Source organism: Antennarius striatus, chromosome 10 (genome assembly GCF_040054535.1).
Source record: "Antennarius striatus isolate MH-2024 chromosome 10, ASM4005453v1, whole genome shotgun sequence".
Lineage (NCBI taxonomy): Eukaryota > Metazoa > Chordata > Actinopteri > Lophiiformes > Antennariidae > Antennarius > Antennarius striatus.
Window position 1 is genome coordinate 14,329,447 of NC_090785.1, and position 23,169 is coordinate 14,352,615.

General features: G+C 41.0%; 1 protein-coding gene across 3 annotated transcripts in view; it reads left to right on the top strand.

The window, feature by feature from the left end:
- Positions 1–11,484: 11,484 nt before the first annotated feature.
- LOC137602450 (glutamate receptor 3) overlaps positions 11,485–23,169 on the top strand; it is an 86,710-nt gene continuing 75,025 nt past the window's right edge. For all 3 annotated transcript variants that reach the window (XR_011037163.1, XM_068325173.1, XM_068325174.1), the window contains exons 1-2: positions 11,485–11,623; positions 12,089–12,247. Coding sequence is in view for 2 of the 3 variants with exons in the window: in XM_068325173.1 (XP_068181274.1) it covers positions 11,545–11,623; positions 12,089–12,247 (238 nt within the window). In the remaining variant the exon portion in view is untranslated. The remainder of the gene's footprint in view (positions 11,624–12,088; positions 12,248–23,169) is intronic.

The following is a 23,169-nucleotide window of genomic DNA, read 5'->3' on the forward strand; positions in this document are numbered from 1 at the left end:
TCTGCCAACAGCAATTTCCCTTGGAATCACACAAGCAGCCACACAAACTGAAACGGCTTCTGTACTGCAAATCGTCACCCCCCATCCATCTGCAAGATGAAAAATGAATAGTGTCAAATGGCTAAACACCTACTTGCACTTTTATTACAGTTATGTCCTGGTGTTCTGTTGTTCCTTGGCTTTTCATGTGAAATGCTAAAAATAACAGAGTGATATTTCTCCCTCAAACAACTTCTAACATCACTGAAATACATCCAAGGACGACCCTTAACCACATGATGGACTGATTCATTTTTACATGTACCTGAATATGAATTCTAGAATAATGGAATACACTGGTCTGGTCAGAGCTGTGGCTGTAACCGCGTGCCCTTCACACCACTCAGATTTGCATATCTGTCTGAGGGCCATTAGTGGAGTCACTAAGAGCGCCAGTGTCACTCTGATTTGATCCACCGGTCTCATCTATCCATTCTGTCCTGTCTGATGGGATATCGTCTTATATCATAATCTTCTGTGTGCAATTCTAAATCAGAATGCACTGAGCATTTTCTCCCCGGCATTGATCTAAGTCCTGCGCGTGCCTCATTTCTTGCAAAGGCCATAACACCATGTCTTGGTTGAAATATCAAGATGATGAGGGTCTCGGTAAATCACCATGTGTCTGAGAGTCATGTCCCAGCTAATAAATTACAGGTTTGGGAAACTGTCATTTATCATAAAATGAGCAAATCCAGTTTACATTAGGTGCAAGAGGTTCTGGCTCTCTTCCTGATTGACAAAAAGAGAAACACCATTAAAACATTGCAATTTTCTGCTAAATGAGTTTATGGTGTGAATCTGTGGGCTGGGAGACCACGATGAGTGGCATTTGTTTACGAGAGCGCATTGGTCTGAAGTGGTATACGTTATGAGATGTGCACTAGTTTTGTTTTGTTTCTGTAAATAGATGTTAAATATCTGAGTGGTATGTTGGTTGGATTATTATGAGCTACATAAGGAGAAAATGTGATATTTCGGAGTGGATCTGAATGAAGTGGTGGGTCCAATTTTTTTCTGAAATTGGATTAATCAAATGAAAATAGAATGAAGTGTTGGATCTTAGCCTGGATTTTCTAGTTTTTATGGTGTTTTCAGTCCAAATAGATCTTCTGGAGTCATATGGATTTACGGCGTTCTGAAGCCAGTAACTCTATATCACTGGTGTTTAAAAACAACAACCTTTTTTTCCTGTTTTATTAGATGGTGACAGCTGGACAGGGGCATGAAAGGCAGGCAGAGAGAGATAGAATAACATCCGGCACAGGATCCGGTTTGAAAATTGAATCATGGTGCAGAACAGACTCAACCTTAATGCATGATTCGAGTTTCATCAGATGGGTTACCATGGTGCCCATCTGATACAGTTGTTATTTGCTCATGCTATTGGACATTTTCAAGTAGTAAATACCTTAACTGACTGATGGCGCTTTCAGATTTTATAACAATGGATCTTATATTGCATTAAGATGGACACAAAAGTAGATGTTTCATTTCCAACAATGATTCTTTGAACTGAGATAACTGCTGTATCTGCTTCAACAGGTGTGGAAGTCCAGGAGCTGACAGACATGCTTTGACTGGCTATAATTACTAAACTATGATTAAATTCTTTGGTTAAAGAAAATTAGACCTGATACAGTGTGTCTTCTTCTCACCTTCAATCAGTCACATTATTGCTTATTGCTATGACTAACATTTGTGAGATATGGCTTCAAAGTGATTAGCGGATATAGTCTTTGAGGAAAAAAATGTTTAATTAGCATGCCCTTTACAGGAAGCTTAACCTTTTAAAATGTCAGATGAAAAAAATATTTTTTTTCTTAAGCATGCTATGTTGTCAAAAAATGTTCTGATTTTGGGTGCTTAAGATGACCTGATCTGTTACAGACTGGATAGATTTTGGAGACCTCTTCTCACCTAGGTGAACCAACCCGTGTAAGGGTTTATGCAGGAGCTACGTCTTCTTACAAATAAAGAAATTGAGAAAATTGTCAGATTTGAACTCAATTTGATGCTTTATTTCCACACAGCATTAAAAATGTCTGGGTTGACTGAATGGGCAACAGAGGATAAATTATAAGTATTCTCCTCGGTGACAGGGCTATTTGTTTAGCCTGGGCCGGATCAATTCGGCTCTATCTTCCCTGGATTTCCTTCTCCTTTGTTGTCACCACTCGAGCTGTCTTTAGCAATCATCAGCTTTCATGTCAAATAAATGAGCTGTTCTATTGCCTGTGTTATTGCAGCTCCACCACTGGACAAAATAAATAGAAACGAATAAGGTTTGTTTTACAGGAATGCAGTATATGCATAGCAAATGTGGCTGAGCAATAAAGGCTTCTGCCAGAAAGGATTGGATCACATGGATGACATGTCCAATGCACTTTACCTCCAGAAGGAACAGAAAAACTTATGAAACTTTAATGGACCAAAGAGGAATATTGTGTTCATGAATGATGTCAAAATGTAGAAGCATGTCATAGAAATGTCAGTGTATAAGAGGAATTATGATGAATAATCTCATGTACAGCATTGGAATTATCCTTGCAGTCATTGAGTTGTTTTCAGCTTTGTACTTCCAGCGGACAATTTAGTAAAAACAGAAAAATCACACCATGAATTCAGGCCGTTACACTTTTAATGCCCTCATCGTAGAGACATGAGAGAGAGACTAAAGTTCTTACAGAATAAATCCTCCTGCTGTCAGGTATTCTTTATGTCCTATAGAATATCTGCATTTCTCTGCTGGGACGTGTAAATAATGCAGTCCTGTGCATCTGCAGCCTGAATCAATTTATAATTCACACAACGTATGCAGTGAAAAAAACCCACACACAATGGGAGCACTGCTTAAATGTAATATGTCATTCTCAGTTCTATCTACTTATAATAATTAGTTCACTTGGAGTACACATCGCTGGTGTATTTTGATCATACATTGCCCTACAATTCGGTATAATTTTTTTTAAAATGCTAAAATTATAAACATTTTAATATTGTAGATGTCTAACGGTGATGTTTGCTGGATCGTTTTAGATTATTTTATCTGAACCACTGAATAAACTCTTTCTGAAATGGGTCTGGGTCTGCTGTAGCCTTTTATAGTAATGGTAGTGAAGGCCCTGTTGACAAGGTGCCCTGCAGATGCCCTAATATAATTGGAGAATAATTGTCTGCCTAACTTAACCAACACGGAAGCCTATCTTAGCGCCCCCCCCGCCCCCCAACCACCACCACTGCCATTGAAAGTACACTACATGAGAACACGCAAATATGCATCAAACTAATAACATTTCCATTAAACTTCATATTCCAGGGCGATGTTTCTCAGGTGATCGGTCCTCATTGGTGCGCAGACACGATGATTGGTCTCGTCAAGTGTCAAAAAACTACAGTTAAGACATGTTGGGTTTTTTCATTCGGGCTAAATAAAAAATGTAGGTTCATTTCAACCTGAGCCGCTAAACTAGTCCGTGCATTAGCTTGATTACCCCTTTATCTGTTAAATGAATGCGTAGAAATAGCTGACATAACATTATGTTACAAATCCAATTTGGTATTGATTGACAGGGGGAGATTCACCAGGCCAATGCCATGGCTTTGCACACTATTAGAATGTATTACAGTGCTTTTTTCGCATTGTTAAGAGGGAGCATTTGCTGGGAGTAATTAGTTAAGCTCCTGTGACTTTAGGCAAATCTAATTGCAGATAAAGTAGAACATTAAAAATGGGAGAATTGAAGCATTACATTATGTGACTGGGCCTAAAAAGAACAGGCGCATCCCTGCTGAGGACCAATATTGCAAAATAAAGTACAAACACACACTTTAAAAAAAAAACATGCTTATGTATCTTCTCCTGACCCCTTGCTTTGATCCATTAGTGGTATACAATATTCATAGTCCTAGCAGCTGAATGTTTCACAGCAAGCGCGTATATGCAGAGGGCATTATTAAGAAGCATGGCACAGACTATTTACAGAATGTTTATCATTTATCATGTCCTGCTGGGTCCGTGTGCAGCTCCTTGCTTCAACTTAGATGCTGCTTTAATGCAAGACTGCATGCTGGAATTGAACACATAAGGGATGAGCATTAGGTTAATGATATGATCTAAACATACTCAGAAAACATATTTGATTTATATAAAAATAATTGCAAAGGTGTCGCTTGGCATGTTTGCTGTTCAGCCCACACAGAACCGTGTAAGTGCTGTTAAATCACCCCAAATGGCTGTTTATTTGTTGCTCACAGTGTATCAGACGTTATAATATGCTAGATTAATTTAACAGGTTTATCCACCATAGCTGGAAAATCAATCACGGGAACAGTGGAGGTAAGGTGACACAGTGGACACTCTTAATTCTTTAAAAGGATAGCTGACTATTAATGGTATTTTACATCACCTTTCCCATTATCTGTATCAACCAGTTTGTTTTCCTCTCAATTAGACACGCAGGCAGTGAGAAACACCCATCTCCTATTACTGCGATATGGCAACAGAAGCCATGGGGGAGGGGAAAATAACAGGCTGTTGTTGTTGTTAACACTACTGCGGCGGTGCTGCTGCTGCTAAGGGATTGTCTCAAGAATTTGTCTTAGCTACGTTTTATTTCTTTCCTCTCTACACCATCACCTGCCTTTTTTCATTCATTCATTTTCATGTACCGCCGCTGTATCTCCCGTCGCAGGTAACGGGGAGCTGGAGCCTATCCCTATCCCTATGTGGCGTGAGGCGGGGGACACTCCGGGCACGACGCCAGTGCACCGTGGAGCCACATACAAAGACGCACACATTCACTCACTCCTGCGGGCAATTTGGGACTGGATGCTTTTGGAGGTGGGAGGAAGCCGGAGAACCCGGAGGGAACCCACGCAGACACGGGGAGAGCATGCGAACTCCACACAGAGCGGGACTCGAACCCGGACCCGCCGTGTTGTGAGGTGACAGCGCTAACCACTGCGCCATCGTGCCGCCCCACCTGCCTTTTATTAAAATTGAATCGCTGCTTCTCTGAGATCTAAAATGACTGGGTCACTGAAACCTAACCATGGCCAAGCCATGCTGTGTGTGTTCTTTTACTTCACAGAAGATATTAAGAAGATAAAACAAACCTTAGATGTAACGAAGGCATCTGGAAGGAAAAGAGGATTCAACACATGCCTTTAGCTGGTAGTTAATTGTATATAGCAGCGGCTCTGTTTGTTCCTTTGATGGCTGAACATTTATTTACATCATCAGACACGTCTTTATCACATACAGGATCAGTGTTCCATCTTTTTGTACTGTAAGCTCCAGACTAATATGATCAGGCATCGTCTTCTCCTTTACAGTGTCCGGATCAGTGTCATGGAGAACAGAACTGATACGTTTTCTGCTATGTATTTATCAATTGATTATTTTAATTAAATATTTAAACATTGAAGATGATACTTCATGATGATAAGAAAGAGAAAATCAAAAGTTCAAGCAATGCATATATTGAAGCTTGTTTTTTGCTAAAACCAGCTTTTTTAAAAAAACTTGATTAAAACATGTGTTTGTATTTATTTCCTTGAATGTTTTAATCAACAAATTGTTCTTGAGGTTTTTTTTCAAATAAAAATATCAATTTTGGAAATCAGCTCCACATTTAACAAGCAAACCCAGTATGGACCTACCTTGTGCAGACTCAGCATGGCTTGTGTTTGTTCTAACTCTAAGCTTCCTTTCTGCATACATGTGACCTATTCTACGAGGCTCAAATCTCCTGTGGTTAAGATATCCTCCTGCCATGCCTGACTTTGCAATGCCCAAGGCCAGAGTAAAGTGTGCAACTCTCTGCCACTGATAATGTCACTTCTGTCACACTTGAACCAAAGAGTGTTTGCTTAGGAGCCACAGTGTGGGATGGATTTATGATGCGGGACACAGCTGCATTCATATAGTAAAATTGGGCAAGGCACCTCTCTCCTCATCCTGTGAACTATGCAACATTCATCTTATGCTGCATGATGTATTCTCAGTTTCCTCATGGGAAGTTCTCACCGGTTCAGCAAGAACATCTTTTCCATTGCAATGCTCCACCACTTGACATAGTTTATCCCAAGGGAGAGTTTTTTATACCTTGTTCACAAAATCTGACTTTACAATTCTAGTGTTTGCACAAAATGCTTCATTCAGCTAGACGTGTTGTTTCTTTACATCTGTGTGACATGCCACCACGATCACAAGAAGCTTCTCTATCCCTTTAGGCCATTGCCTTCCTGGAGTCGCTTTCATGGGAAGAGGCTCCAACAGAAAATTGACAGGGACTCCTTGAGATTAGGCTCTCTTATCTTTGTCCAACATCTGGCCAAGATTGATGGGCTCTTGGAATAGCTCTCTAAACATGGAGTTTTAGCTGCATAATGCTCATTTAACTGCATCCCTGCTACAATGCTAATTCACTCCCTCACATTATTTGTCTCTCACCAGAGGAGCCCATTTCTATGATTACTGCATTTCATTCCTAACTGAGGTAGGAATGATGTGAGGCAATTAACTAAATGGTAGAGTAAACAGAAATGTTGAAGGTGTGCTGAGGAAACTAAACATTCCAAGCTAAATGAAACTTGACCAGTCCTGATCATATATGACAAGTCAGACAAGTGATTCTGTTAACTGATTATTTTTTAATGCAAAAATATACTCTGATGTGCACATATTACTTGCACATAGGGTGCATGGATAAATTGATGTGATCACTGTATGTGTAACACATACGGTACTAATGCACCACTAACCATTAAATTAAAGCTGCTCGCTCCTTATCTGAACACCTGCTCCTATATAAAGGCGCTGCTCCCCAAGCGTCTGATCTTACATGTGGAGCAGCTGAGCAGATGTGTCGCACTGAGCCAGTTTTGTTCTTGTCTCTCAACAGTGTGCCAGCAGCATGATGGACCGATCAATTAAGATGACCAAAAAAATTTATATATATATATATATATATATATATATATATATATATATATATATATATATATATATATATATTGCTACCCTTTGTAAAGGTACAATTTAATTGGTCAAATGAACTGTCACTGTTTGCATAACTTAGCTCCTACATTGGCTGATTGATGTAGAGTCTCTAAAATTCATCTTCTCATATGGAATCCATGACTATGAGTTAAAGACAAAGTTCTATTTCCACAGTTTTTCATTTGGTTTGACAATTTCCAGTGTATTTGTTTAACTAGTTTCTAGGGGAAAAGTTTATGTTCGACAGTGTCAAAATGATTTTGGGTTAGAAATGAATGGAGCTTTCTGATCACAAGATTTTTTGCAGACTTTTTTAAAAATTCATTGTGGGCCTTCTTTTGGCAATATTTCCCATAATTTTCATTCTATTCATTTGTAGAAAGCCAATATGTGGTGAGCCACAGAACCCATTGCTCTCCAAGGCAGGGTGTCGACACCCATGATCATCCCCTGATGCCTATGGTGTTGCCAGCTGCTTCTTTTCTCCTGTCAGCAAGGAACTGCACAAGGAGGGCGTCACACACACACATGCACACACACACACACACACACACACACACACACACACACACACACACACACACACACACACACACACACACACACACACACACACACACACAGGGGCTCAAATATTCTCTTGCAGAGTTTCACCCAAACTCCACAGAGATGTCTTCACCAGTACGAGTCACCAGTGAAGATGTAAGGAACACTGCCAAGTGGGTTTTATGGAGCTGGAATCACTACAGCTATAGATTGAAGCTGAAAGCTGCAGTGGTAGGTGGGTAGTTTCACTTCAAGGCCCACCAGTATTTCATTTAGATAACAGAAATGCTGCCTTTGTCTCCCGGAGCTCTATTGCTGATCCAATGTGGCCTTGAATTGCTGTAATTTTTTGTGGAGTGGAGTATTTAAACTGAATTATTTTAACTGTTATGTGATTCAAAGCGGGCTGCCCTAATTTTGGACTCATTACCTCAACTCCCAAAAGAAACATGAGAAGATTTATTTAATTTTTTGTAAAATATTGTGAACTTGGTAAATTATAGATCATCCCAATTAGAGGAGATGAAGAAATCCAAAAGCAAAACTACTATTCATATCGTTTCCCTTAATTTATGTATATTTGATATTCATAGTGAGGAGACTGGACACATAACAACACTGTGGTTATTAATGCTGTCAACTGGCTCCTGTTGAATATCTCAGTCACATTAATGACTGTAATCTTAAATGTTGGGCCATAATCAGACTTTATTTTAGTAATCAGATACCAAACCCTTGCTTGATTTATCCAATAATTGGCCAGTTTAATTGATAATGGTGTTATTTAAATATGTTTGACAATGGCAAAACAAATACTGGTCCAATAGATCATTATAAAGTGATTTTAATTCTCAGATATTTGAAAATGAGTGAGAGTGAAAGGTTGGAAATCACTCTGACAACCCTCCACCCACTGATCACAGATGATTGCCTCATTCATTTAACTTCTGATCTCTAGAAGAGGGTGTTAAACATTGTGATCATAGAAAACATATGTAATATATCAAGATGAGAATTACCCAGTGAGCAAAAGTGTAAATCAAAACTAAATATAATACTACAGCATTTTACAGCAAATTAGATGTTTTTTTAAATTTAATATTATATTTTCTAACATATTTGCACACAAATACACAAAGAGGCAAAGATGAGGATTCATCCTGTTTTGTTTAGAGGAGATGGCAGGGACCAAATTAATAATTCTTGCTGGTGGAGCTCACTGCTCAGGGCTATAGCCTGTGAATCATCATCATCATGAAATAAAAGGTAGTGTCTATTCATCTATTTTTCTCTTTTCATTATGCCGACTTGAGTAACACTGTGAGTATTTTATAATTATTTGTTTTTATATAGATCGTATTTGTGGGCGGGGGTTGTTTTTTTTCACTCCGAATGAAACCGACTTCCTGCAGATTTTGGGAAAACGTGATAATGCAGCATGGCTAAAATATCCTAAGTAGAAATAATGCAGCAGAATCATCATCATCTAATATCAATTTCACTGAGACCTTATCTAAACTGCTTAGGCTCCGTTTGTAATAGTATTATTTTCTTTACGAGTTTTGCTTGAAATGAGACATGATTAGCTGAGCTCAGACTGAGAACCAGCACAGTGTAAATGACCAGTTTAATAGCTGCTTTGTTATTATTCAAATTAATTATTCCAGACAGCATTATGGAATGTAGACATCACAGGTAGCCTCTTATTTCCACTGGAGCATACATCAGTACCTGTTCAGGTGGGACACGTTGACAGTTGTGACAAACTGGAGGAGTCAAAGGCTTGCATTTTGACATTGGTCGTTATGACTTAGCCATTAAGGTCATGCAACCGTCATCCTACAACGCTGACACAGAGGCTGAGGGGAATGGAGAATCAATGTGATGTCACTCCAGGCTCATCCCTGGAGAACAGCTGAATCGTGGGAACAGAAATCATCTTTGACCCCATTTGGAAAGAAAATTTTACCCTTTCATCACCAGGCCTCACTGCTGATCAGCGTGGAGGATTTACGCCGTGCCTTCAAACAAATAATCCCACAGCTTTGAAATAAAAATGTGAACAATAATGCTCAACACTTTTAAACCTGAAAACAATATTCTGTTCCCGTAACATCTATACTGCATTGTGTGCTCCTGAAAAACTGTTGTCTTTCAGCGGCTGTAAGCTGAATCACGGAGCGACATTTATTCCCTAATAAAACTCTACTTATTCACAGTGGCCCAATAAGAAAAGCAATAAAAGCAAGCCAAAATAGTACATGATAGAAATATGTATAAGGCTTAAACTAGCCATTCATTCTAAGACCAGGCACACAGTGTATGTTTGGGGCACACGGTCAACCACATGCTGAAGGGAACTTTATTGGAGTATCAATAGCTGAAGCCCCATAGCCATTTGCAATGCAATTAAAATCTGAGTTTCCAAAGCACTTTGCTGAGGGTGATGAATGAGCCAGTAATCCCTTAATTGTTCTCTCTCAGACCGAATCCAGGAATGATAGATGTTTCAGTAGAGACGGACTTAAACAGAAACTAAAGAAAGGAAATGCAGATTTTACTTACAGGTATTGGTGAGGTGATTATGTTAGCATTGTGTGTGTTTATATATATATATATATATATATATATATATATATATATATATATATATATATATATATATAAATGTGTGTGTGTGTGTGTGTGTGTGTGTGTAAAAGGTGTGCACATATACACATATTACATATACAGTATAAATAAAAAAAATTTATGTTTTAAAAAAAAAAATATTTATATATGTTGTCATGTATATACAGTATATGTATATATGTATACACACACACACACACACACACACACACACACATACAGTATATACATACACACACTGCGCCTTCTTTCCTCGCGGTTAATGTGTTCCAGGAACCACACTCGATTAACGAATTCCGCAATAGAGCGACAAACTATTTCTCTTATTATTTACGGTAATTCAAACGTTCATGACCCTCCCTCCCCACGCTGATATTAAACCACCTTCTATCTGTATTACCTTTCCCCACACTCCTATCGACTGTTTAAAGCACTTTTGTGTCACACGTAAGTCAGAGACTCACGGAAACGAGCGCACTTCCGGATGCTGTCAGCCAATAGAGCGCGCGTACGGTATCATGTGACTGCCTACCAAAAAGTCCGCAATGAGGGGAGTCACGAACGTTGATGCGTGAATGCGTGAGGGCGCACTGTAATTGTGTGTGTGTGTGTGTGTGTGTGTGTGTGTAATAATTGTGTATATAATTGAATGCTTTATTTATCTATAGCCGACATAAAACAAAAAGCTCAGTTTGTCTTTGTCATATCGGACACAATGTAATCAAAGACATTCGTGCGCGCAAACTTCTCCAGTGGTGGTGTTCCGTGTCGGCGCAGCGTCTCCCTGGGTCCGGGGGGTGGGGGTGGGGGTGGGGGTGGGGGTGGGGGTGGGGGTGGGGGTGGGGGTGGGGGTGGGGGTGGGGGGGCAGCTGGAGGCTGCCGGACGGCGCAGCCATGAATCCACCTGAGATTGCAGTGTTGTTATTGATTTGTCCAACCGAGACGTAATATTGACATGTGCAACGTTTATTCGAAGACGTCGCAATCCAGTCAGGTTTATCTGCACAGAGAGTTTTACATTTAACGTCACAACAACTTTGACCAATATAGGCCCGCCGCAACGGCTCCAATCCCAGTTCAGATCAGCTCCTTCCCCCCCCCCCCCCCTCCTCACCAGCCCTCCCCTCCCTCGTCTCCCCTCTCCGTCTCTCTCCCTCTCTTAGTTATTCTGCAGCTGGGCTGCACCTCAATGAACCTAATCGGCGCACTGAGGGCGACCATCATATTTCCACTAGGTCTCCATCGCGCCCAGCTTCCATCCAGAACACATGAATTTGCTGAGACACAACCTTTTGAGGAGTTGAACAGATAGGTTGGAGAAAATGGCACAACGCGTGGTTTTGTTGCTGCTGTGGCTTTTCGACAAGTCGTTCGCAGGATTCCCCAACCAAATAAACATCGGTGAGTTTTGTCTTTGTTTTTCATGTTAGGAGATGATAACTGGGGTTTTGTGAGGAGAAACCAAACGCAACATTGCTGTTTAGTCTCAGAGTGATCATCACGGAGCGCCGGGCGCGCTGTGCGCAATGATGAGACTAACTTGATTTTACAGATGCCGCATGCTTAAAGTCGCTGAAAAAACAACTCTGCAGATAAGATCTTTATGCAGTGTTAACAGTGACATTGCATTGACTGAATAAGTAGAGTTTTACCGGCCGGTTTCCTCCCGCTGCTTCAGAAGAGTTAGACCCATGCGCATCGGTCAAAGATACATCACAGTTGTTCTTTCAAACGGCAATCAGCCTACTTTATATTCCAGTGGGACGCGCAGAGTTCTTATTCACTGCATGAGGTCCAAAGCTGACACTGAAAAAGGCTCGCAAGCAACTGAGAGCTTTGTCTGCCTGTGGTTTTCATGTCTTAAAGGGGGACTGTTCATGCGTTCAACTGTGCAGGAGCACAGTGCGTTCAGGTTCGCTGTCCAACTCTACAACACCAACCAGAACACCACTGAAAAGCCTTTCCACCTCAACTACAATGTCGACAACCTCGAGTCGTCCAACAGCTTTTCGGTCACCCATGCGTGTAAGTGCCTCTATTTTAACTCATGTCCACATTTCCACACTGCTTCATGTCCACGCAGAATGAGCAGAATTATTAATTACATCCATGGAGCGAGGAGCTTTATAGAGGCTGCATCTCAGTCCCTAAGGGACAGCAATTAAGTTCGCTTCACTCCAACCTGGTGCAGAAACTCCCATTGGATTTCATGTGTGTACAAATACAGATTTTCCTAATGGAATTTTCTTCCCTTCATTTACAATTCATCATTTTCCTGGCCTTTCCAACAGCATGCAAACACCCTACTGTAAGAAATATTTACCTTTTTTAAAAAAAAAAAATCTATATAGAATGACGATTCATGGACGTTATCATGATTAGAAACGGGAATACTTTTGCCACATTAACATCATTTGTCTCAATTTTGAGTGCATTCATTTATTAATATTAATCCGCACATTGTAAAATAAGTTGTGAAAGTTGACGCCAGTAAGCATGTTTTAATGACATTTGTTCAGTTTTCCTCTCATTAACAGCTCCTTATTCCAGATGAACATATGTGAAATATTATCTACTGTGTATATCTTCTTTTTTTTTCTGTGGGCCGTTAGTGGTGCTGTGGTACAACCCCTAGTGCAACTGGTGCAGTGGCTGATCCATCAAATAACCTCAGTTTTCTCTACCCCCCACCCCTCTTTGGTTGGCCACAGTTTCTTGAGATCAGCAGAAACCGACTGGGGGGGGATAAAAAAGAAATAAGCCGGTAACGGCTGTTTGTGATACCCTTTCGGATGTTGAGTTCAGCGTGGCCGACTTTGCAGACACGGTGCTCTGTGTGACTGGTGTGACTGAATTCCTCTAACTCCTGTGTGGCACAATCATGACCCCCCGCCCCCCTCTCCCCTTGCGCCCCCGCATCTCTGGCTGTTCTGTCCTCTGACTCCCCCCCTTTGTTACAAAGCATCTCCCCAAGCATTGCAGAGTCAGCTCATTAGCACCCAGTCCTCATAGCACCTCACCGTGCTGTCATTGGGTGAAAGGGGGGAGAAAAAAAATCCATAGCTCCCCCAACCAACGACAGCAAATGAGTTGGGCTCAGACCTGCAGAGGAGGTGTGTCTGAGCAGTGAGGGAGATGAAGAAGAGCATCATATCACAGCCACCAGAGCTGCAAGTGCCCTAACGAAGGCATCCATAAGAAACAATAAGAAAATGAGAGTGAATAAATAATAGATAGCGCACTGCAATTTCACGCATGTTGAAGAGGAAGGGAAGCATAGGAGGAAAAAGCTTGATATCAGAATCTAATTAAATTCAGGGGCAGACAGAGCTTTGGTGAGAGGAATGGGATCCTGTGGGAGCAGTGGCCCCGTTTTTCTTTTCTTGCCGCTATGTCTTAGCTTTTCCATCAAGTGTGTGTGTGTGTGTGTATGTGTGTGTGTGTGTGTGTGGGTGTGGGTGTGTGTGTGTGTGCCGTCTCAGGACTGCTGTCAACTTCATATAAACGACAGCAAATTATTCAAAGTGATTGATTGTTTAGTGAGGCGCAAATTCCAAAGCAACTGTCAAATATAATTATAATGTTTGGTTGAGAGCAACGTCTCTGCTTTGATGCACACAGTATTAATCTGTTATTAACAGTACACATGATTACATGTTGGATGTTTAACACAGGAAGTTACCACTAAGAGGTCTCTATTTTATTGTAATATAATTAGATTGTTCTCACATGCCGTTTTCTTTTGAATCTGTGTTGCGTGTGATCCTACACTTTTTTCAAGATGGTGCTTTGAGACTCCCATCAAGCTGAGCTCGCAAACCGCCGACAGCTCATGCTGAGCTCACAACCCTCCACAAGCCCCTCAGATGGTCTTTACCAATGTAGTGCACAAACCAGAGATGACGGTTATTAGATATCACTTATCTGCTGACTTTCAAGCCTTTCAGGCTGTTTCTAGTGAGTGAAGACCTCCTGTGTTCCCACTTTTACATTTGTCAGCGTTGTTGTTTGTTCTGCAAGCTGTCACACTTATTTAGTGGACATTCAGATTTTACTTTGTCATCAATAGCCCAATGTGGATGACTCAGGTCTTTCTCAGCAAATAACGGGCATCTGTTGTATCATCAGGCACGGGAAGATTGCACAAAAGTGGCATATATGTGGGTTTGGGGAGTGAATCTATTTTGAGAGGAGCTTTACTGCTCGGATGCGATCTGGCTGTTCGGGACTTTGCAGAGTTGGTGAAATGACATTCCTCTCTGTTTGGACTGTTTGGATTCAGCCTGGTGTTGTTTTGCTTTACTGTGCATTCTCTCCTTTTACATACAGCCAGAGCCCTTTACTCTGACTCATCATGTAGATCACTCCCACTCACTTGCTGTACACATTTTATAAGTAATGCAGAGGAACAAGAGAACCTGCATGCGGCTGTTAAGAGACTTTGTTCAGAGTTTAATTTGCTTTTTCAGAAGCACCATATGGAAACCGTGAATGATGAAGGTGCAGGTGTTGTGTCTGAACTGTTTCTTTCTAGTTGGTTTAAAGCCTTGAGCTATTAATTGAATTAGTGACCCACGGCAAAACAATGTGCAGCTTCAGTAAACCTTAAGGCCCAGCTTTGTACATCGCAGGCATAGTGTGCGCTTCGGTGGCAGGCCCGTTGTTTCTTTGAAGTGACATCAGAAATTGTGAAATGTGTAATTACCAATGCAGAGTCCATAATAGCTGTGGAGGCTGGAAGTCAGGTACGCTCACACAGGAGACAGAAGGAGTTCAAAGTAACGGGTGGCTGTTTAAAGAAAGCGGAGCAGACAGCACTAATGTTCCTGATGGTCACGGCTAGCTCACTTAATAGCTCCACCATCCTTTTTGCTCCTGTTTAGCCCTCTCTGGTCTTTCCTTTACCTGAGGTGAAAAAACATCAAGCCCCCCGCCTCTCCTTGCCATGCTATTTATTGGATTACTCGCCTTGATTCCTGTTCAAGGAAAAATTTGCACTGCTTAGCTTTTGAATTTCATCTCCCTATTCCTCATTCTGTCATTAAGCTAATGGTCTGTGTCCCCTCTGCCAACCTTTTTGCATGTGCCTACTCCTCTTTTATTGAAACCGTCGGGTCCGTAAACCTTGGCAGAAGGAGACACTCCTTTGGCTGTGCCTTTCAGACACTGTCTCACTGCTGGTAGCAACTGTGGAAAAAAACTGTTTTGCTCCAAGTGTTTGGAGGGAAAAAAAGAAAGGATAAAAGAAGTCACTGTAACAGCATTGTACATTTCTGAAAGCACGAAAAAGGCAGAGTGACTGCAAGGTGTAATATAGCTTTTGGTAAATGGAGGGAAGATGGGGTCAAAGGAATAGATTGACATTTTGAGAAATGTGTGTATTCACACATTAGATGAGAATAGTGTGACCATTTTTCATAACTGAAAGTCATACAGTTATGTTCATCATAACGGCAGTGGGTTTAAAAACATGAGTAAACGTCAAAATTCTTCAAATACATTATTTTATTTTAATGCACATAAATACATTGGAACACTGCACATTCTATTTCAAAGCAAGAGAAGTGGAAAAACAGTCATTGGATCTCATAATATTTTACCGAAAGTCAAGAAATATAATGTTCAATTAAATAGAAGTGTCGGCATTTTTATTTACAAACTCAAAAATGCACTGCACAAAACTAAGAAATCCTGGAACATTCAACGTTCTTGAGAATCACTAACTAGTATTTAGTTGCATAACCACAGTTTCTGATAACTGCTTCACATCTGTGGTGCATGGAGTTGACCAACTTCTGGCAACAGTCAACAGGTGATACAGCAACATGACTACTTCCAGTATTCTGATGAACTCAAACTGATCCCTGATATGTGATCAATAGGACCCATGCAATAGTATGAGAAACATCCCCATATCGTGATGCCTGCATCATCATGCTTCACCGTCTTCACTATGTGCTGTGGATTGAATTCAGTGTTTGGGCGTCGTCTAACAAACACCGGTTTAACACGTTGTCTGTGAAGGTTCTCAGTCATCCAGGTCATTGTTATCCAACAGCTGTTTCAGTCGATCCACTGGACGTTAAGAAAGTTCTTGAAGATGTTTCGTCTCTCATCCAAGAGACTTCAGTTCAGAGGGTGGCTGATGTCCCAGATTATAAACCCTGTGGGGTATGGTCAGTGCTATTCACATTCCAACGGCCACCGGTTTAACACCTGTTTTTTTCACATAATCAATGACGTCACTAATTGAAGTCAGCACTGCTATTTTTTTGAACACACCTTTTTCTGTTAGTGACTCCATTTCACAGAATCAGCGGCATGCACATCATTCCTGTTGGGTCTTTGGGTTTTCTATACCTTTACTAAACATTGTAGAAACTTACTTGCAGTGGACTAGTATTATTTTGAACACAACTGTATATGAAGCTGTACGTACAACCAGCCACTAGCAAAGAAGGGGTGAAACATCTTGTGTGGATGATTGGAAGGTAAAGGAGACCTTCAAGCAGCACCTTTAAAGTGAATCCCTAGTAAAACCAAAGGGTTAGGGGGACAGTTTGAAAAAACAATAGACATTAGTTAGTCCTGAAAGCCAACTGAGAAACCTGTTTATTACTGATCTCAACCAGGAAATATTCTGGTGCATAATCCTGTCCAATATTGATCATTAAATGAGGTGGTAAATTAGGTCTTAGCAGCAAGACCACCACACGCTTTGTTCTTACAGCAAGTTGTCTTCTGTGGGATGTAGGATAATCTGTGGTGATAGCACCTCAGCACTGTCTTCCTGTCAACATTATCAGGATCAGAATGTGTGTGGGACCCATTACGACGTGTGCTATATTATGTAGCAATCAGGAAACCAAAGTCCCAACATATGCTGTCATCATCATCATTGATTCAGATCATCACAATCAGTGACAGAATTCACAAGCTTAATTTTTGTCTTCAAATCCTTTGTAACATATTTATCCCTGACCTTTACACCCATAAAAAGAGTGCTATCTTTGCACATGTAGCCCAGGATCACCAATATTCTTTTGTGCACTGCAGGCCAGAGTAATGACTGAGCATTTGTGGCAAATGGCATATGGTGTGAAACACTGACAAAAGAGCCCCTACTGTATTTTTGCATATATTGTTGGTGTTAATGTGTAAGAGGATGGTAAACAAAGCGACAGACAGACGTATTTTTGCAGATTTGTTGCAGTCGAGAGCAGCTCCTCGGGTGGTCGTAGTGGCACCATGCTTCTTGCAGCCTGTAACTCAGCTTGAAAGGTGTGACTGGGGAAACATGACAGGACGAAGGGTGGATAGGAAGTCTTTGCTGAGAAACAGCAGTTGGGAAAATGAGATTGAAGACTGTTTCAGAGGTTCCTTATATGGAAGATATCATATATGTGTGTTTTCGAGAGCTGTGTGAGTGGGAAACTGTGACCTCTCCAGTCTGCGGGGAGTCGTGCCATATATGCCATCACAATCCAGCTGTGTAAGAGGCACAGATGGAGTTTTATTTGCAGCATGTGCATACGCAGGCATGTGTGTCACAAACAGACACAGTACGATCTCCTTATTCACATTGTCACAGGGTAAATCTCATAGTTTTGTGCTTAAGTTCTCATGACACGCTTCAGCTTCCATCCAAAGCTAAGGCCATGGTGAAAATACTACTGGCTCACTCTGTGTCTGTGTTTTATATCCAACCAACACATCTTTAGAAAATAATTTTTTTAGTGCATACAGGGCAGGATTTGTGTCAAATGCATGGAATAAACTAGCAAGCCTGTTTGGTAAGCATCATGACTGTAAAAGCCTCAGAGAGACTCATGGGCCACCGTACTGTAACACTGTGCGTTTGCGTGATTTGGAGGCCAGCAGGCCAGGCAATCTCAGAGCCCTGTGGAGGCTGCTGGATGTGTGGGCTTCAGTCAGATGAATGGTACAGTAATGGCCCTGGATGAGGTCAGGCGCTCTGGGAACGGCGAGGCCTCTGAGAGCGGAGCAGGGAAGTTACCAGAAGGAGTTGACTGACAGCGTAGTTCAGATAGAACGAGGTGGATGGGGCAGAAACAGGATGGAGTTTGTGTAAGATGTTCACATGTTATGATCTGACTTAAACTTAGAGTCATCACTACTGCTATGATTTACATAAGTCAATATTAATCATTACTGCCACAGTAATGGCTATTACATTAGAAAAATGCCAAGTTTCCTGGAATTTAATTCTAATCCCTTACTCTGAATTTTAAATGAGATTTTTACAAGTCTTGCCTGTATTTTTGTCAGCAATTGTAAAGTTGGTTGTGGGCACATGAGTTTAAAGCTTCTTTATTGCGCAAATGGATGAAAGGATAGAAGATTACAAAAGTCAAACCTCCACGGGGAACATTATTTTGACCTAATTTTCTGGCCATGAGATGCCCTCCTCTGTATTTATGTTTATTTATGTATTCAAGTCAGGCACACGGCTGAAGCCGTAATGAGATTCAGAATAAAAAAAACATAGAACACACTCTAAGGCAGATTCAACACAATGAATTTTTAATCAGAATATCAAAACATCCTCTTAAACCCAACCTGAGGAGAAGCGTTGCTGTCGGAGTGTTATTTGTCTTGAAATCAATGACGCTGGCAGATGTTGTTTGATAAAATAGCAGTTTTCCTCCCTCACAGCTGTGTGAGCTTCAAGTCTCCCTATATCTTTCACAAACGCAGGGCATATGGCCATTTTAGCAGCTGTGGAACACTAAAAGCATATAGGGTGGGGACCTATTTTTGATTTTGGAAGGTTGGAATATCACGCCATAGATTTAGACTGGTGTTTTTAATAGGCGTGTCCGTCCCTGTCGGTTTCAGCCTCTCTTTGTTTGTTCAGACCCGCCGTGCAGATGCGAGGGTCCCTGAATTTCTTATTGATTTTGCTTATCTATCTGCTCTGTTTTCTAGCGGATGTGATAAATTCCAAGTGAGGACAGGGATTAAGGCAAAATGATTATGTATGGACGGTCATGGCAGCCTGAAGCTACAGCTGTAGCGCACAGAAAAACAGACATCCCAGCCAACATAGACAGAATTACTGTATATAGTGCTTTACAATATCAAGACAATGCTTTCTGCAGTATGTCTGCCACATTAGACTGTAAATCCACCACTATTAAAACTATTTACGCTGCAGCTAAACAATAAAAAGCACAGGAGCTACCATTAAGCGGCCAATCAAGAATAGATTCAAGAATAATTTGTGCAACACTGATGCATATGGGAGCTTTATGGCAAACCTATGTAAGCAAGACGTAGATTAAGTCAGCAGATATGAAACAACATGACTAGCCATCCATGCTCCTCATCCAAACCGTTCCAATAATGGGGTGGTTTCCAAACTATAAGTCAACGATGACAGGCCCAGTCAGTTTTCTGTTATTGAAGATGATATCAGAGCTGCATTGTGATGAACAAGAGGAGCCAGCTGACCATATATAAAACAGCGATAAACGTCATTGCGCTGGAGGGGGATGTACAGAGTCTTTGTGCTGCATTGCAAGCAGTGATTGCTGTATTCTGTGCGAGGAAACATTTGTATGACAAGAAAAATCCTACATGTTGTGTATTTAAGAAAAAGGAACAGAGGGGCAGGCTGCTATTGTGGACCATTCATCCCAGGTGCATCAGTGATGTGTCTGCCAGCAGCTCGGTTCAATGGGATGGCTGCTTTCTATATTGTTTTGTCAGTGAGCAAAGCCTCTCAAGGAAAGGGACGTGGTTTTGTTGTTCCTTGCAAAGATAATTTTTTTTGTGTCAAAATGTCATTTACCCTCAAGCACCAGTTGTGGAATAGGTAGGGACACAGTCCGAAAGAGTATTTTCTATACTTGTAACTTGAATAGATCTCTGATATTGCAGTCAGCATTTCTTTGATTTTTTTTTATCCCCCCCCTCCGTCTTTTTCATTTTTATCTCTTTATATATATTTAATCTCTCCCAAAAAGCACATTACAGCTATGGTCCTGCAGCCGTTGTAGTCGCACTAGCGATTGGTCTTTCACTAGACTCCCCTACAATACCCATAATCACTAAATCAGTAATCCTCTCCTTGAGCTGGAAGAGCACAGCCGCGTCAAGTTGCTGCATTGGCCTGGCTTCACTGGGTGCAAAAGGAAAGAAGGAACTCCTCCTCATCGGAATTTGTCGAATGCATAGTCATCGGCAGGGTCAGATGGCTTATGAAAGGAGAAACTTTTGTTTGAGTGGGTTATTATTTGAAAAAAGCCTGGAGAAAAGCATTGCCATCGTATCTACGCTTTCATTAGAGCTATGTATTGTTTTGGTTTGAGTCTGCATGTGTGTGATGATTTATTCTATGCCAAAAATGAGGAGGACATCACGACAGTATGACGGATACAAAAATCAGTAAGGAGCGCCACAATGTATTCCCCTAACTAGTTCCGTTGGATCGCAGTGCAACTGGCCTTTCAGCTTCCAGCACTCCATCTGCAGACTGAACAGGATGATCCGCACGTTTCTGGCCTGTTTCAAAAAAGGCAGTCTGTAGCTGAGCCCTGCCAAAGCTGCACGTCTGTGCAGAAACAAGGGCTCAATCATAACTGATTGCTTGTGACAGTTCACAGTCGCCGGGGCCACTGAAGCATCATAACCTTGTGAATCAAGTGTACAGGCATTCTAGCATACAGGCCAAAAGAAAGAAGGAAGGAAAAAAGATGATATTAGCATATTCCTCGCAGTTATGCAGGGATGCAAATAAGATATGCCGTGTCATGAATAGCCTTAATATTTAACATGTCTTATGTAATGGAAGACGTAATGTAGACCAACAGGATGGGATAGAAGACAATTACTCAAGCTGTGATCGCATTTGTGGATTGTAGACGTCAGTAATGTTGGAGCATGGTCTGTTGATGTGTTGGAAACTGCTGATGACACTGGAAGGAAATATCAAATGGCAGGCCAGCTCAAGTCACTCAGTTTATTTTATCCGTCATTGTTGTAGCTGTTCATCGCTTTAGGGGCCAATATATTTCTGATTTCTCACTGATTCCCATTGAACTTGTGATTCTAATTGAACTCTGGGAAGAGAGGAATGATAATTCAGTGGCCACAAATAATAGGTTTGGAATAACTCAGTTGTAGGTGACAATGAACTTCCAAGGTGTTTTGTTGCGAGGCCGGTTTCTATTGTTGTTTATCAGGTTACCTAACTTAAATTAACTGGATGTTTTCTTAGGGTGAAAGCCATCTGATTGTGACACAGTGGTGTTGTCTTACTTTACATGGATCTTAGCAGGACTCTTCGTTCCTCATTGCTCACTATCCCCGTGAGTAAGAATTAAGTGAACATGATGTGCTCGTTCAACCATGACCCTCCTCTGTTTCTCCCTCCAATGGTTAATTTGGAGAGTGCTGTTGTGTGGCTCTTGCCATTTCACACATGGCTTCATAAAACCTGTGGGCGGTTGCTCCCAGGCCTCTGTCCGTGTTTGTGTGTCCATGCATGAATGTGATTAAATATTGAAGTGTTCTATCATTGACCATTGGGTCGCCCCCAGTGAGATTCAGATTCATATCCCTTCATTTCATTTTTACTTCCCTCTTTTATCTTGGAGGGTGTGGTGCTCTTTTACCCAGCATGGTGCACATATCAGGAAGGCAGACCTCATCTGGATCCATGACAGAGCTCATCCATTGGAGCTAAAGAGTGAATAGGGTGTTTTGGGTAAATCTATTCCTAAAGACAGCATAGTGAAGTGTTTCTCAGATGTCGTGCCCTTTGCAGGCCTGACAGTGAAAGGATAGAATGAAAAAGGAGTTGGGACTGCTGAGGGGCTGAGTTGTGTCAGAGAAGAAGACTGAAAGAGAGGCACAGTGGTGAAGATGGAGAGATGAAGAGATTAGCCACTGTGTTTGTGCATTCATTCCTTTATGATATGAACTAAAACATACACAGTATATAACAGTATACATAGCAGCTCTATTCATTACCTCTGCACATACAGTACCTGCCTTCTAAACTTAACTGGGTGAGCTCAATGTCTGACATTATACGGTTAGATGAGCTGCATACATTCAGTATCAGATCCACAATAGATGTGGAGAAGAACCAACAGAGACCAAAAGTACCAAATATATGTGAATGGTTGAAATAAAATATCACCTTGCTCTTTATCTTAAAAATGGACAGTGTTACTGAACAACACATCTTCCTCAAAGTCGCATCTTTGAGGAAGATGTGTTGATCGTGGCTTTCTTCTTAATTCTTTGTGCCATGCTTCTTCCCTATGCCCATTGTAGTGCTGCTGGTGCCACCGTGGGCCGATCCTTAAGCTGTAAAGGGATAGACTTTGGGTCTTTTATACAAAGAAGCTTAAGTTTACAATTTTTTCTCAAGTGGCCAAAGTTTGTGAAAGTCAGTGAATAATTCACTCCCAATTTCAGGCATATGTCTCAGAGTTAAGCCTTTTTAACTATTAAATGACCTGTACTTGAATTAAAGATATAGGTAAGGTGAATATACCTGTGTGATGAGTTTCCTATTGTAGACATTGTGTACTAGCCAATAATTTTGCACCTATTTTAATTTAAATCTCCTGATTACTCCTGATTGTTTTTTTCTGGGTTTCAATATTGAAGTGAGTCTTGTGAAAAAGCTTAAAAAATATTTCCTCGATTTTAGAATTGTATTTGCAGTAGCAGGAAGTTACTGGAGTAACACAAAGCAAATAATATGAAAAATAATAATAAGACTAGAAATATTGAAATGATGTGATAAACTAAGCCCTTCTATAATTGTCAAAAGTGTATTAACTTAAAGTATTAAAGCTAATCAGTTTTTACTGATTCATTAACCATTTTGACAGATGGATGGACAGTAAGACGGACGGAGGAATGGACAGACAGAGAGACAGACAGACAAACAAACAGATAGATAGATG